This window comes from Marmota monax, unplaced genomic scaffold (genome assembly GCF_021218885.2).
Source record: "Marmota monax isolate L192 unplaced genomic scaffold, Marmota_monax_Labrador192_F-V1.1 WCK01_AAM20220418_F8-fsc00008, whole genome shotgun sequence".
NCBI lineage: Eukaryota > Metazoa > Chordata > Mammalia > Rodentia > Sciuridae > Marmota > Marmota monax.
The window spans coordinates 30325723-30342125 of record NW_026694432.1 but is presented as its reverse complement, the minus strand read 5'-3'; the positions used below and the strand labels follow the sequence as shown (position 1 = coordinate 30342125).

The 16403-nt window shown below is 48.1% G+C and overlaps 1 protein-coding gene across 1 annotated transcript; it reads left to right on the top strand.

The window, feature by feature from the left end:
* Positions 1-2149: 2149 nt before the first annotated feature.
* On the top strand, positions 2150-15308 carry LOC124109854 (PRAME family member 12-like). Its single transcript, XM_046468707.1, has 5 exons — positions 2150-2387; positions 12464-12473; positions 12776-13072; positions 13336-13905; positions 14759-15308. Exons 1-5 carry the CDS (start codon positions 2150-2152, stop codon positions 15306-15308), a joined length of 1665 nt encoding a protein of 554 aa, XP_046324663.1.
* The last annotated feature ends 1095 nt before the right edge of the window (positions 15309-16403 follow it).

The following is a 16403-nucleotide window of genomic DNA, read 5'->3' as shown; positions in this document are numbered from 1 at the left end:
AATTTCTCTCTAAAAGTTTCTTTCAGTACTTGGGATGGAACCCCGAGGCTCTCTAGCACTGAAATACAACCTCAGTCCTTTTAATAATTTTATTTTGAGGTAGGGTCAGTTGCCTGAGCTGCTGGACACAATGGCACAGAACTAAAAGCCCAGCAACTCAGGAGGCTGAGGCAAGAGGATCATACGTTCAAGGCCAGCTGCAACAATTTAGGGAGACCCTGCCTCAAAAAATAAAAAGGGCTGGGAATGTGACTCAGTGGTAGTGCACCCCTGGGTTCCATCCCCAGCACCATAAATGAACAAATAAATTGCACTTGCTATACCCCGGCCACTGGTGATGTCAGAGAAGGAGATGCTGGAGAGTGACCGAGGGACTTCAGGGTCTGGTTCCCTGCTTAGTCCTGAAGGATGGACTCATCACCACCCACACAGAAGCAGAGGGCTAAACAGGGGTCCGTGGTCTGGGAAGCTGAACTCTGCTGGGAAGTCAGGTGGTGGGGAGAGGAGCTAGTGAGGTGGGTGTGAGGTTCCTTCCCTGGGAGGCCTATCCAGCGAAGGTGGTGAGAAGCAGGGTAGAGGGGAGGGTGCTGAAGGAGGGAAGCCCCCAAACCTGCACCTTGTAACAGGGAAGCTCTGTGCTCTCCAGCAGGGAGCAGAGAGCCACCTCCAATGCCCCCCTGGGGAAGGCTGCTCTGAGCCTCAGGTGGTGATTCAAAGTTGAGGGTGAGCAGCAGGGATGGAGGCCTTGCAGATGGTGGACCTACCTGGTGTAAGCCTTACCCTGAAATGGGTGACGTGAATGAGCAGATTCTGCAACAGGCAGAATCCTGGGTGTTTACCATTATCAGGGGTCAGGGTGACCTTGGGCTTGGGCCACTTTGTCTTCTCCCACCTTGACATTGCTCCTCAGAACTAACTGCCTGGTGTCTCCTTAGGCAACCATTCCCACCAGACCCTCTCAATTACTAACTCCCTGTACTTAGAATCTGAGTTGAAGCATCTGTCCCTGTGCCTGGGTATCAGTCAGCTGAATCACATGGATCTTGATGGCATCAAAATTTAAAGCCAGGTGTGGTGGTGAACACCTCTACTCCTAGTGGCTCAGGAAGCTGAGGCAGGAGGATCAGAAGTTCCAAACCAGCCCCAGTGAATTAGATCCTCAGCAACTTGGCAAGACCCTGTCTCAAAATAAAAAAGGAAGTGGACTAGGGTTGTAGGTCTGTGTTAGAGCACCCCTGGGTTCAATTCCCAGTCCCCCTTCTTCCAAAAAACCTCCAGTTGAAGTCACATGCACCTCCAAGTTCTGCTACAGAAAGGTGGTAGCTACTCTGCAGACCCTGGAATTGCAGGACTGTGAGGTCATGGGCTGGCAGCTCCATGCCACCCACCTTCCCTGAGCCGCTGCTCCCAGCTCACCATGTTCAGCTTCAATGGTATCTCCCCATGTCAGTCCTGGAGAACCACCTGCTGCACTCTGCCAGGCTGAGCCAGTTAAGCCTAGAGCATGTGCCCCGCCCCTCTGGAGACCAATCAGTGTCCTACTCTCCACGTTGGTGGTTTGTCCAGCTTCCTGCTAAGCTGATGGGGATACTGAGGGACATTTGGCCTCCCCTGAACATCTGGATCTGTGCCTTCTCCTGAGCTTATTGGGCAGATAGGCACCCTTTATCCTGGTGCAACTGGATGTTTCATGGCCCAGGACCCTGTCAGGAAGCAGCTGTGCTGTTACTGTGTGCCTTCCCAGTCAGGTGCATAGGAAAAGCTTTCCTCTGGGCACTTAGAGATGAAACTTAGCATGTAGCTGCACATGCAGAGGACACAGAACCCTGGCTTCAGGGTAGCTGGGAAAAGACTGAGGTGAAGGATTCCCCCCTTCCTGGGGTGGGAATAGAACTCCGCCTTCCTGCCCGCTAGGTAAACACACTACCCCTGAGCTGCATTTGCAGCTCAGCAAGTTAGCCAGGCCCTCAGCAACTTAGTGAGAACCTGTCTGAAAATGAAAAAAATTGAGGGCTAGGGATGTGGCTCAGTGGTAGAGCACCCCTGGGTTTCATCCCTAGTACCAAAAATTTGTTTAAGCGGCTGGCCGGCGGGCAGGCTTGGCTTGTCCCTTCTGTCCAGCCTGCGCTGGCGGCGGGGAGGCGGCGTGATGCCTGAAGCCAGCAGCCTGCCCATGGAGGCTTTTCCCTGGGCGCCCTGCTGGCCCCGCCGTGGCCGCGTCCCCGCGCCCGTGGCGGTCGTGCCCAGTGCCCGCTACGTGAGTGCCCAGGGTCAGGCGCACCGGCAGCAATTCAGCTCCTGGAAGGACTACCTGGGGCTCCTATGCTCATCACCAAGGCGGTGGATGGCGAACCGCGCTTCTGGCTGCGCCCTTGGCGAGGACGGCGGTGGCAGCTCTCTCATAGATCATTTTTATCAATTTAAAAACAATTTTCCATTGAAAACAAGGAAGAAAATGAAAAGAAAGAAAAACCTTTCTCGCTCCCCACCTCCCCCACCCAGCCACCTATTCATTCCTGCCTAGGGGACCTTCTTAGCCTTCCCTTCTCTCTGAATCTCCCATATATTTTTTGCAGGGTGGGTGGGTACTTGGGATTTAATCCAGGGGCATTTAACCACTGAGCCATGTCCCCAGCCCTTTTTATGTTTTATTTTTGAGACAGGGTCTCACTGAGTGGCTGAGGCTGATTTTGAACCTGTGGTCCTCCTGCCTCAGTCTCCTGTAGCTGGGGTTAACAGGAATGCACCATCATACCTGGCACACAAATATTTCTCCCTGTGTCAATTGAGATGATTCTTATTTCTTTTTTTTTTTTTTTTTGCTTTATTCCATTGATGTGGTTAATCAATGAAATTGTTATTCAAATATGAAAGGAGATTTGCACTCCAGGTTTATTCCAAGTGTTAAGCCAATCTTGCAGGGGCTGGGGATGTGGCTCAAGTGGTAGCACGCTTGCCTGGCATGCGTGCGGCCCAGGTTGGATCCTCAGCACCACATAACAAAGATGTTGTGTCCGCTGAAAACTATAAAAATAAATAAATAAATATTAAAATTATCTCTCTCTCTCTCAAAAAAAAAAAAAGTTTACTTATTAAAAAAAGCAATCTTGCGTCCCTGATGGATTCTCAACCCCTAACCAATCTTGCCTGGTCTTGGTCTGTATACTGCCAGAGGCAATTTCTTTCTCCCCCTTCCTTCCTTCCTTTCTCCTCCCCTACCCTCCATTTCTTTCTCTTTTTTTTCCTTTCTTTTCCTCCCCCTATCTTTCTTTCTTCCTTCCTTCCCTCTCTCCCTCTCTCTCTCCCTCCTTTCCTCCCTTCTTTCCTTCTCCCCTGTATGAAGGATTGAACTCAGGAGTTCTCTGTCACCAAGCTACATCTCTGCCCTTTTTATCTTTTCTTGTTTTAGTCTGAGACAGGGTCTCACTAAGCTGCTGAGGCTAGCCTGGATCTTGCCATCTCCTGCCAGCTTCTCTGAGTTGCTCGGGTTACAGGGGTGAGCCACCTTGCCTGACTGTCAAAGGCAAATTTACCCAGACCTCAAAGTCAGGGAAAAAAAAAATCTTGAACTTCACTTAAGAAGTTCTGCTAATACCAGAAACCTGCACTTGGACCCTCAAGCTTGTCTCAGGGCTGGCAGGCTCCCAGCAAGAAATCCAAATGTGAATCTGAAGATTCTTCTGGAATCTGTAAAGCCCCTAACTCACCACTTTCCGCAGAACTAACACAAGTGAAAGATTTAATGCTTGAACCTCAGCTTTCTTCTTCAGTGAAAAATAAAACTAGTGCCAGAGATTTTCTCTCCCTCTGGAGATAGCCTGCACTCTGCCTTTGTTATGCTCGAATTCGGGACCCCCAAAAGACCACCAAAGACCAAGATCAACGTAAACAGCAAAGAGGTGTTTATTGCGAGATAGCTTGGTCCTCCGCATGCACACAGCAACTGGTGATGCTGAGAGGCCTCGAGCCCAGGGTTTGCAGCAGTTTTATACATTCTTTGGAGAAGGCAGGGACCCCACATACATCATAGCATCTCTTAGCAAATCATCACACACCCCAGGAAAATCAAACAACAACTCTAAAACATGATTAGCACATTCACTGGCGGGAACAAGTTGGGTAGGGGTGATTGGTCAGTACAAAAGGGGTATTCATTTGAACTGATTGGTTTAAGCCAAGAGGGGTGTTCATGCTGAATTACATGGTTTTCCAACACCATAAACTACTGGGAGGGTCATCTGGCATCCCAGGTATTTCCCTTTCTCCTGCTGATTGGTGGCTGCTAGGGGGTTGCTATGGGTCCCCACCTAGCCTGACTGAGTCAGGGACACCTGGCACAGCAGATCTCTCCCGTTATTTGTAGATAAACAACTTAGCAGGGTGGGAATGTGCCTAGGAGTGCTCTGTGGGTCTTTCCAAGGACAAAGGTCAAGTCCCTTCCTTGGACAGGCTTTGCTCTGAGGTAGAGGCTGGTTTTTCACCTTGAGTGAGTATTCCTTGCTTTACCTCAAAGGCATTTTCCTGATATTGCACCATTCTCCCTAGAATTTGTATCTACTTTACCAAATAAACCTCTCTCTGCGGCTTAGGGAAAAAAAACAGTGTTAGAGCCAAGTGTGGTGGCAGATACCTATAACACTGGCCACATCAGAGGCTGAGGAAGGAGGACTGCAAATTCAAGACTGACCTCACCAATTTATCATGGCCCTTAGCAATTTGGCCGGAAATTGTCTCAAAATAAATGAAAGGACTGGGGAGGTAGTTAAGTGGGGTAAAGCATCACAGGGTTCCATCACCAGCATTTAAAAAGGGTGGGGAGGGGCTGGGGATGTGGCTCAAGTGGTGGTGTGCTCGCCTGGCATGCATGTGGCCCTGGGTTTGATCCTCAGCACCAAATACAAACAAAGATGTTGTGTCCGCCGAAAACTAAAAAATAAATATTAAAAAAAAAATTCTCTCTCTCTCTCTCTCTCTCTCTCTCTCTCTCTCTCTCTCTCTCTCTCTTTAAAAAAAAATAACAAATAAAAAAATAAAAAGGGTGGGGAGAACGAAGATGGCGGGCCAGGGGGAGGCAGCATTCTTTGTCAGTCTGTGGTCCAGATCTCACCTAGTTGGAATACTGCATCACAGAGAGTGTTCAAGGACTCCTAAACAGCTGCTTTCCACAGAAATCACCAGCACTGTGACCCCGCACAGGGCTCCAGGCCTCAGCATTGGAGCAGGAATAAATAAAAAAAAATGTGCCTATATACACAATGACATTTTACTCAGCAATAAAAGAGAATAAAATCATGGCATTTGCAGGTAAATGGATGGCATTGGAGAAGATAATGCTAAGTGAAGTCAGCCAATCCCCAAAAACAAAGGCCATTCTAATGTTTTCTGAGATATAAGGTGAGAGACTCATAGTGGAGTAGGGAGGGGGAGTTTGGGAGGAATAGATGAACTCTACATAGGGCAGAGGGGTGGGAGGGGAAGGGAGGGGAAGGGAGGGGCAGGGGATTAGCAAGGATGGTGGAATGTGATGGACATCATTATCCAAAGTACATGTATGAAGACACAAATTGGCATGAACATAATTTATATACAACCAGAGATATGAAAAATTGTGCTCTATATGTGTAATGTGGAATGACTGCATTCTGCCATTGTGTATAACAAAATAGAATAAAAAATAATAAAATGAATGAACTAGATGTTCCCTCAATATTTTCAAAAATTTTTCATAATATTAGCTTATTTAGAGAGTCTGCTGGGATTACGAGGGTCTGCTGGGATTATGAGGGTCTGCTGGGATTACGAGAGTCTGTACCTCAAGGTACAATTGACTGATATTTCTTTATGACTAGACTCAGGTTAAATATGCACAACTGACTGAAATGCTATAAAATCAATTTTAAAAAAGCAGATCCAGGGGGAAACAGCAGGAGCAGCAGAGGCTGCGGCTCTGCAGAGAAAATAAATGCTTCCAAGGAACGTGCAGCAGGAGCTCTGTGCCGCCTGGCAGGACACCACTGTGGCTGTGCCTCTGGTGGACAATGTGGGCTGGCTCTGGGAAGGTCCCACATGGGTTGCCCGGGGACTGGGGTGCACCAGAGATTCCCAGAACTGGCAGTAAAGTGGATGCCAGCCCCAGAGGCCGACTGGAGCACCCAGGTATTTTCTGTAGTTCACTCAGGACATAAATTGTGACAAGGACCCATAGTTCCTGAGCTCCACCCAGGTCCCCTGAGCATTTTAATAATACTTTGAATTCTCTTCCAGCAGTGTGATCTGAGGTGAATAACTTGGGCTCATAGTAGTTCTTTCTTTCTTTTATTTTATTCTATTCAACAGAAAGAAACTTGTACCCTAATTGATGAAAAGTGATGTTTTCCTGTAAACAAAGCACTACCACCCTCAATTTTCTGTCTTTTTTTTTTTTTTTTTAACCAGGAATTGAACTCAGGGGCATTCAACATCCCAAGCCCTATTTTGTATTTTATTTAGAGACAGGGTCTCACTGATTTGCTTAGCGCAACAGCATCCTTGCTGTTGCTAAGGATGGCTTTGAACCCACGATCCTCCTGCCTCAGCCTCCTGAGCAGCTGGGATTACAGGAGTGTGCCACCAAGCTCAGCTTTTATATTTTATTTTAAGACAGGGTCTTGCTAAGTTGCTGAGGGCCTCATTAAGTTGCTGAGGCTGCCCATGAACTTGTGATCCTCTTGCCTCAGCCTCTCCTGTCTCTGTGAAAACAGGCGTGTGCCACCATGCCTGGCATCACCCCAAATTTAAACACCTTGAAGAACAAACACGAGGTTTTGATCAGATAAGCAGGCCTCCACCATTGATTTATTAGTTGGTTAAATCATGTCATTTATAAAAAATATATATAAATATAATTGTATTTATTAGGATATATTTTTTTCTTTTTTGATATTATGAATTGAACCCAGGGGCTTGACCACTCTGCTACCTTCCCAGCCCTTTTTGTTTTATTTTGAGACAGGCTCTCACTAAGTTGCTTAGGGTCTTGCTAAATTGCCCAGGCTGTGATCCTCCTGCTCAACTTCCCCAGTTGCTGGGATTAGGAGTGTGTGTCATCGCACCTGGCCAGGGAATGTCTTCCAATGTGGAGTTCCCCAGTTCATGGATTGCTTTTTACTCAAATAAACTTTTTTATCTTTAATGTATTAGATTTTAATATTGAACATTATGGCTTTAGGAATGTTCTTTCCTGAAACAAGAAAAGAGTGTTCATTAGAATAAAAGAAAATACCCATATTGGGTGGGGATGTAGCTCTATGGTAGAGGAGTTGCTCACTGCAAAATAAAACAGAAAACGGGGCCTGATGGTGCACACCTCCCTGTAGTCCCGGCCACTTTGGAGGCTGAGGCAGGAGGATCACATACTCTAGGCCAGCCTGGGAAACTTGGTGAAGGTTTTCTCAAATAAAATCAAAAAGCATTGGGGATATAGCTCAGAGGTAGAGCACTCCTGAGTTCCACAGAAACCAGTACCACAAAACCCCCCAAAGGCAACAAGAGGAGAGTTTGAATTAGATTGATAGCTTCAAAGTTATTTTCCATGTAAGGAGGGGCCAGGGCTGGCTTTGAACTCAAGATCCTCCTGTCTCAGCCTCCTGATCCACTGAGATCATAGGCATGTGCCACTGTGCCTGGCTTCCCCAGTCCTTTTCATTTTTAAACTTGGACTTGATATGCTGCTGATGGTCTTACTAAATTCAAGTGCTGAGGCAGGCCTCAAACTTGCAATCCTCCTGCCTCAGCCTCCCCAGTTGCTCAGACTGCAGACCTGTACCACCATGTCTCACTATTATCTAACACTCGTTAAAATGTCATTGTTCCTTAGACTTTGCTTTTATAGGATAAAGGACCCTGGCACTGTGTGGGGCTCAGCATTGCCTGGGAAATGCCCCTGTAGGAAGAACCCTGACATTGAAAGGCTCCAGGTGGTGGCTGCCATGATGAGAGGGACTCACACTTTGACCTACATTTCTTGCTCCCCAACATCCTGAGAGGTACCCACAGCTTCCACCCTCAGTGGCTTCAGACACGGAAAAGTGGCCTTCCCAGGGCTGGTAGTCAAAGCTGCTCTCTGGTCTCAGGTCCCAGCTCATATCTGATGATGTAAGGATCCCGCGAAACGTCGGAGAAAGAGACCACCAAGTGACCACTCATGCAATTGGCAGAAGGGGGATTTATTGAACCAGCATTCTGGGGCTCCGTGCCCACTCAAGAAGGGAAAGCAGCCCAGAGCCCCGAGCAGGGGCTGAGCACTGCTTAAGTACACTTTTTGGGGAGGGCGGAGGGCTTTGTATACATCAGAACAAATCATCATGAGGCGCGGGAAAATTGAACAACAACTCCTAAACATGATTAGTTCATTCATTGGCGGGAACAGGTCAGGCTGGAGTGATAGGTCATTCCTAAGGAGAGTACACATTTAAACTGATTGGTCCAGGCCCTGCAATGCCTATGTGTGACCACACAGAGCCCTAAACAACCAAATAGTCAGGGGAAATATTTACTGGGCGGTTCTAAGCATTGTCTTAACAGCTACAGAAATTTCGGGTTTTGCAGGTAGCATAGAAACCTAACAATAACTCCTTTACATTTTAACTCAGACCTTGCAGCTTAGAAACTTTTACAGCACCCCGTCTTTTACCCTTTAACTTCAATTTCTTTTACCCGTACAGGTGACTCTATTCTCAAGCCAGTTTGCTGAGCTGATCCCCCTGAAACATCCTTTACCTTGTAAGGGAACAAAAGACTGCTTCTCCCTCCCTGTCCTCGAGGGTAGCGAGAGGTTTTAGGAGTCTCTGTTGTGTTGTTATGCTCCAATTCGGGACCCTCAAAGACCACCAGAGACCAGGATGTAAGCAGCAAAGAGGTGTTTATTGCGAGCTAGCTCAGTCCTCCACGCGCACACAGCAACTGGTGATGCTGAGAAGCCTGAAGCCCAGGGTTTGCAGCAGTTTTATACATTCTTTGGAGAAGGCAAGGACCCCCACACACATCATAGCATCTCTTAGCAAATCATCACACACCCGGGAAAATCAAACAACAACTCTAAAACATAATTAGCACATTCACTGGTGGGAACAAGTTGGGTAGGGGTGATTGGTTACTACAAGAAAGGGATTCATTTGAACTGATTGGTTTAAGCCAAGAGGGGTGTTCATGCTGAATTACATGGTTTTCCAACACCATAAACTACTGGGAGGGTCATCTGGCATCCCAGGTATTTCCCTGTCTCATGCTGATTGGTGGCTGCTAGGGGGTTGCTATGGGTCCCCACCTAGCCTGACTGAGTCAGGGACACCTGGCTCAGCATATCTCTCCTGTTATTTGTAGATAAACAACTTAGCAGGGTGGGAATGTGCCTAGGAGTGCTCTGTGGGTCTTTCCAAGGACAAAGGCCATGTCCCTTCCTTGGACAGGCTTGGCTCTGAAGTAGAGGCTGGTTTTTAGTGTCTCTAGCAACTCTTTTCCAATTTCTTTTCTACTGAGCCACTTTTTGTATTTTATTTTGAGACAGGGTCTTATTGAGTTGCTCAGGGCCTCACTAAAATTGCTGAGGCCAGCCTTGAACTTCCAATCCTCCTGCCTCAGCCTCCAGAGCTACTGGGATTAGAGGTGTGTGCTGCCACGCCCGGCTTCATAAAGCATTTTTGTCTTTGTTTCTGAGATGGGTTCTCACCCTGCTGACCAGGCTAGCCTGGAGCTCCTTGCTTTAGGGATTGCCCTCCTTCAGCCTCTGGGGCTGCTGGCATAGATGGGATTAAAGAAGTGAGCCATCACACCTAAGAGGTTTTAACTCTAGAACAGGTTCGCAATATCAGTGTGGCCACGGACCCCTGAACAATGAGCTTTCAGGGGTTTCTCTGAGTCCAATATCAGATGAAGTCCTTTGGTGTCTCATGCTCAGAACCGAGGGTGACCCTGTGAATGAAGCTCTGTGAAAGAAATCCCTGAGAGGATCTCCACCCCACCCAGAATCCCTTCCCCTTCCTGCCTGGAGATCTGCTAAAACCAATCAATAAGATGAAAATCCAACCAGGATTAATTGGATGAGATTCAATAATCTAGTCAGATATGAGCTTCTGATTGCAAGGGAGGGGTTTGGAGAGGAGGAATAAAAGCTTCAGAGCAGCCAGAGAAGGTTCCAGAGAATCCTGGACCAAGAGTCACTGCCTGGATCTGTTGACACTTGGAGAGCCAGACCGTTCCATCCAGACGTGCAGAGAGGGTAAGTGACAGCCCCCCTAAGGATGCGCCACCCTGTCTACCACAGCCAGTCTGCCCTGGTGACTGCAGCCCAGTTTGCCACCACTGCTGATGATGATTCTTAGGGATTGAACCCAAGGATGCTTTACCACTGAGCCTCATCTCCACAGACCCGTGTTTTATTTTGAATCAGGGTTTACCTAAATTGGTCAACGTCTTGCTAAGGTGCTGTGGCTGACCTGCAACTTGACTTTTTGTGGACTGGGGATTGAACTCAGGGCTGCTTAACAAATGAGCCACATCTCCAGCACCTTTTACATTTTTTTTTTTTTTTTTTTACACAGGGCCTCCGTAAGTTGCCTAGAATCTCCCTAAATTGCTAAGGCTGGCCTTAAACTTTTGATGCTCCTGCCTCAGCCTCCTAAATTGCTGGGATTACCAGCATGCACCACTGCACCCAATGATTTTTTTTTCTTTTTTGGGCACCAAGGATTGAACTCAGGGGCACTTGACCATTTGAGCCACATCCCCAGCCCTATTTTTATATATTATTTAGAGACAGGGTCTCACTGAGTTGCTTGGACAGGGTCTCACTGAATTGCTTAGTGCCTCACCATTGCTGAGGCTGGCTTTCAAGATCTTCCTGTCTTAGCCTCCCGAGCTGCTGGGATTACAGGTGTGTGCCACTGTGCCTGACCCAGTGCAAAATTTGTAAGCGAGAGCTATCTATTTGATTTTGAATTGTCTTGACAATTTTCATATGTAGTCTATATTACTTTAAATGACAGTTCATGGAATTTGTGGTATTGTGGTTTTACAAGTTATTTTGTATTTAGAGCTTAAAACAGGGTGAGGGTGTTGCTCAGTGTTAGAAGACTTGCCTAGTATGAGGACCTGGGTTGAAACCCCATCACTGCAAAACAAAGGAATATGTGCACATATGTGTGATGTATATATTTTATATCAATGTTTTCTTACTAGATTTTGGTGTCACGGTTTGGATAGGGTGTATTCTCCCAAAGGTTCTAGTGTTAATGAAAGGGGTGAGACGATTGGGTTATAAGATCCATAATCAGTACATTCATCTATTTAGAGTTTAATCACCCATGATAAACTGGGTGATAAACTCTAGGCAGGTGGGGTGTAGCTGGAGGAAATAGGTCCCTGTGGATGTGTCTTTGGGTTTATATTTTTGCAACCAAAGGCTTGGCCCCATCCTCCATGCTGATCCAATAGCAATGACAAGATATTGAGAAAAAGGAAAAAGGTTTATTGTTTTGGTAGCAAAGAAGAAACAGGGACTAGTGTCCCAAAGCCTGTGCTTCTGCCTATCCTCAGGAACAGGGGGCTTTTATAGAGGTGATTCAAGAAAATGGGATTAGGAAGGGGAGATCAGGAAGGAGATCAGGGAGATCATGAAAGAGAAGGCTAGAGAAAAGAAGATGCAGGGGTGGGGGGAGAAACATGTAAGTTTCAAAGCCACAAGGGATATAATGAAAGCATCCTGTGAACCCCTGTTAAAGTTTCTTGGCACCGTGCCCACCACCTCCAGGCTGCCCGGTACTGATCAGCTTTTCTGAGGCTCTGTTTGGTCATGTTCTTCTGCCTCTTGAGCAATGGAGCTGGCTGTCCATGGAATGAACCTCTGAAACCAGGAACCCCAAAGAAACTTCCTCTAAGTTCAGCAACCAAAAGTTCGGATTTTCATTTTTGGGGTCCAATGGGGATCTCACCCAAGGCTATATGTGGGCTCAGTAACCTATATCACTGAGCTACCACCCTCAGCACAGCTCCTAAGCTATAGCTATATCTAGATTTACATCTGTACATGTCCACATGTTTATGGTTTTGTGTGTGCATGTGTGGTACAGGGAATTGAACCCAGGGCCTCACATGCTCGGCAAGCTCGCTACCACTGAACAACATCTTGAGCCTCGGACAAGGTCTTGCTCAGTTTCCCAAGCTGCCCTTGAACTTGAGGTTCTCATTTTTTAAAATTATTTTTTGGTAATGGGGATTGAACTCAGGGTGCTTTACCACTTAGCCACATTCCAGCCCTTTGAATTTTTTATTCTGATTGGATCTCTCACAAGGGCCTTGGGTCTTGTTAAGTTGCTGAGGCTAGACTTGAGCTTGTAGTCCTACCGCCTCAGTGTCCCAAGTTGCTAGAATTACAGGCTTGTGCCACCAGGCTGGGCATTGGCCCTGTGACATTTCCATTCTCTTTCAGGTGGTCCTAAGTGAGGTTTAGGTTTGGGATGTGGATCAGTGGTAAGGCACTTGTCTGGCAAGCATTCAGCCCTTGGTTCACTCCCCAGGATCTCAAAAGTGAAGATGAGTCACCTGTCCATAGGGGGACTGGTGAGCCTTCAGACTCCTTGATAACTAGTGGGATTAGAGTTGGGAGGACCAGAGGTGGACCTGGATACTGGGGATTTGATCCCCACCACCACAGAGCTGTGGCTTACCAGGATTTGGACCTAGGCTGGATGAGAAGGGGTTTTTCAGGCTTGGCCTGAAAGGGTGCCTCCGTTCCCTGCAGATTCAACAGGATGAGCTTCCAGACCGTACCCACACTCCAGGAACTGGTGATACAGAACGTACTATGCGAAAAGGACTTGCCCATCCCCAATCTGGAGTACCTGCCCAGGGTGCTCATCCTGCAGTTGTACAAGGAGGCTATAATGGGGGGTCACAAGGAGATGCTAAAGAAGATGGTGCTGTCCTGCCCCTTGGCCTGTCTGCATGTGGACTACCTGGTGAAGACAGGAGATCTGACGGCCTTAAGAACTCTACTGTATGGGCTAAGCTCGCTGATTTTCAACAAGGTTCACCCCAGGTGAGGGGGGCCCAGGAAGAGACATGGGGTGGGGGGAGGCAGGGCAGGGTGAAGGGTGGACCAGGTGGTGCCAGGGAGGAGGCTGCCCTGCCCCCTCCACAGGAAGGGTCCCTGGCTGGATTCAAGGAGAAAGGACACGGAGAAAAATAGGAGAGCAGAGGAGCAGCCACCCAGAAAAAGGGGTTCACTGGGGTCTAATGCACAGGTTGGAAGCCGGCGGGTCTTTGTCTATTTTTCGAGCCTCCTTCCCATTTTCTCCATAGGAAATGGAAACTGAAAGCAATCGATTTTCGAATGAATCAGGACTGCCCCAATCAGTGGTCCAGAGCCCCACTGGGTGCCTGCTCACAAGAGGCCGCGTCTCCAAAGGAAAGAGAGAAATGCAGCCAAAGAGCAGCGAAGCCACGCTTGAAGATCTTCATAGAATTCTGTCCGGACACAGTCTTCCCAAGATTACTTTTCATCCTCACTGAGTGGGTGATGAAAGCAAGGAGGGTGGTCCGTATATACTGCAAGAAGCTCCAGGTCAATGGTTGCTACTCAGAGTATACAATCCCGAGGACTGTGTCCTTTTACTACGTGCGGGAACTGGAGGTGAATGCTGAATTCTGGAGTTTGGAAATAATGTTCCGTTTTTGTTTTATCCTGAGCAAGATGAGGAACCTTCTTGTCCTCCATTTCTCCAACATGAGCCCGCAGGTCTTCACCAAGCGCTCCAAAAACAGGTGGTATTCCCATAGATACAGCTTTCAACTGCGGAAGGTGAACAAACTCCGCGAGCTCTACGTGAACAACGTCTTCTTCCTCTGCGGAATGCTGCACAAAATCCTCCTGTAAGCACGAGGGGTGCGCATTGCCGCAAAAGCCATTTTTGCTTACCGAGCAGTTACAGGGCTTGTGCCCTGGCCACTAGCCATGTCAGGGAAGGAGATGCTGGAGAGTGACCGAGTGACCGCAGGTTCTGGTCCCTGCTCAGTCCTGAAGGATGGTCTCATCACCACCCACACAGAAGCAGAGGGCTAAACCGGGGTGCATGGTCTGGGAAGTGCCACCATGTAGAAAAGCCAGCTGGGGGGACAGGAGCTAGTGAGGGTGGGTGAGGTTCCTTCCCTGGGAGGCCTGTCCAGCGAAGGAGGTGGGAGACGGGGTAGAGGAGAGGGCGCTGGAGGAGGGAAGCCCCCTCACCTGCACCTTGCAACAGGGAAGCTCTGTGCTCTCCAGCGGGGAGCAGAGGAGCCGCCCCCAATGCCCCCCTGGGGAAGGCTGCTCTGAGCCTCAGGTGGTGATTCTGGACTAGAGGGTGAGGAGCAGGGATGGAGGGTACAAGGTGTGAGCCCCACAGGTGGACAACCCGGGTGGGTTTCCTTCATCTTGCCTGGGTTTGTCCTTCGTACATGACTCCCCCTGACCTCCTGTGGCCAGAGCTGTGGCCTTCGGCTTGGCAGTCAGGGGAGGAGCCTTAGAGATGATGGACCCACCTGGTCACTCAAGTGGTGGTGAAAGGCTCACCCTGAAATGGGTGAGTGTAGGAGCAGATTCTGCAACCCACAGTGTCCTGGGGGTCCACCATCATCAGAAGGTCAGGGCGACCTTGGGTTTGGGATTAGACAGTTCTCACCTACCATTTCCCACTGTATCCACGTGGTGCCTTCATTCTCCAGAAGTAACTCTTTGCTTTCTCTCCAGGAGTCGGACCCCCTTAAAAACACTCTCGCTGAGAGATTGTCCGCTCAAGGAGAAGGATTTAAAGCATCTGTCCCTGTGTCCGAGCACTGATCAACTGAAGTGTCTGGATCTCAGCTCTTTTTCCATGAAAGATATGAGTCCTGAGCCCCTCCGGGTCCTGCTGGAGAAGGTGGCACACACCCTTGAGACCCTGGTCTTAGAGTTTTGTGAGATAACAGAGTCCCAGCTAAATGCCATCTCACCAGCCCTGGGTCACTGTTCCCAGCTCAAAACCTTCAGTTTCTGTGGGAACCAAATCCCCCTGACTGCTCTTAAGAACCTGCTGAGCCACACCGCTAGCCTGCCGCTGGAACAAGGGAAGTACCCTGCCCCTCTGGAGATCTTTGACGAAATCCTCGGGGATTCTTGGACTGAGATCAACCCCATGAAATTTGACCAGGTTCAGAATGAGCTAATTCAGCTGGTGAAGGACATCAGGCCTGTCCATGACATCCAGATTTATTCTTACAATTGTATTCTTCACTTCAAACGTACAGATTTTATTGCCTGAAACCCAGTGGCAATTCGGTAGGCAGGGGATTGTTGACATGCACAACACATTAGCTTTCTTGGGCTGGGGGTGAGGCTCAGGTAGAGTGAGTTTGATCTCCAGAACCTCAAGAAATGCTTCTTATAAATTTCTGATGGGATTCATGTGTGCACATGGCTTCAAGGTTGAGTCCAGTCTTGACAACTCAGGATGACCATCTCAAAATAAGGGCTGGGATGTAGCTCTGGTCAAATGCCCTGGCTTCAATCCCCAGTACCCCTGAAAAATGGGTTAGGGTTGGCCTTCAGGAGAGAGGTATAAGGGCCTTCATTTTACTATGCTACTTGGTTTTCGGATCTATTATTCCATAATAAAAATGTACTAAATTTTCACTAATATGATTTTGTGTGTGTGTGTGTGGGGTGGTATTGAACCAAAGGGTGCTCAACAATTAGGCCACATCCCCAACCCTTTTTAAGACAGGTTCCAAGTTGCATAGGACATAGTTAAGTTGCTGAGGCTGGCCTTGAACTTGATCCCCCTGCCTCAGTCTCCCAAGCTGCTGGGACCACAGGTGTGTGCTACCACACCCGGCTGCTAATTTGAAATCCTTTGGAAGCATGGGACATAACTGCCATACCTTCCTTGCTGGGTTTGAAGCCCTGCTTTTTTTCTGTGCCTCTGCTTAGGGCCAAGAAGCAAGTCTGAGCTACCAAGACAGACCAGCAGTCCTGTAAGCCTGGTGCTGCCTGCAGATTTGTTCAGGGAAGTGAAGGGGGAGGTTAACTCGTAAAGATCAGACAACGGTAGCCAAGGTCTGAGGACAGAAACCCCAGGTACTTTAGAATTTTAGTCTGCACTGTGTGACCAGGCTATGTAAAAGGACTTCCAGTTGCCTAATTCAGACACCACTGGAGGTTCAAGACTACCTTCTGGCATAACTGAGGAAGAGGATTCAAGACTAGGATTGTTTTCTGTTTGGGGGCTCAAAATGGATTTTTTTATTTGGTCATTTGCTGACAATCTGCCCAGTGTGATCAATAAAGCAGGACACTCCTGGACCCCCTTCCTGTGGATTTAACCAAACCATTTCTCGACTGTTCTTTTTGCCATCAA

What these genes read in the sequence shown, in the direction of transcription:
- LOC124109854 (XM_046468707.1), top strand. Translation starts at nt 2,150, where the DNA reads ATGCCTGAAGCCAGCAGCCTGCCCATGGAGGCTTTTCCCTGGGCGCCC. An exon ending in TTCAACAAGGTTCACCCCAG is followed by an intron (nt 13,073 to 13,335) that starts GTGAGGGGGGCC and finishes TTTTCTCCATAG; the next exon opens with GAAATGGAAACTGAAAGCAA. An exon ending in ATGCTGCACAAAATCCTCCT is followed by an intron (nt 13,906 to 14,758) that starts GTAAGCACGAGG and finishes CTTTCTCTCCAG; the next exon opens with GAGTCGGACCCCCTTAAAAA.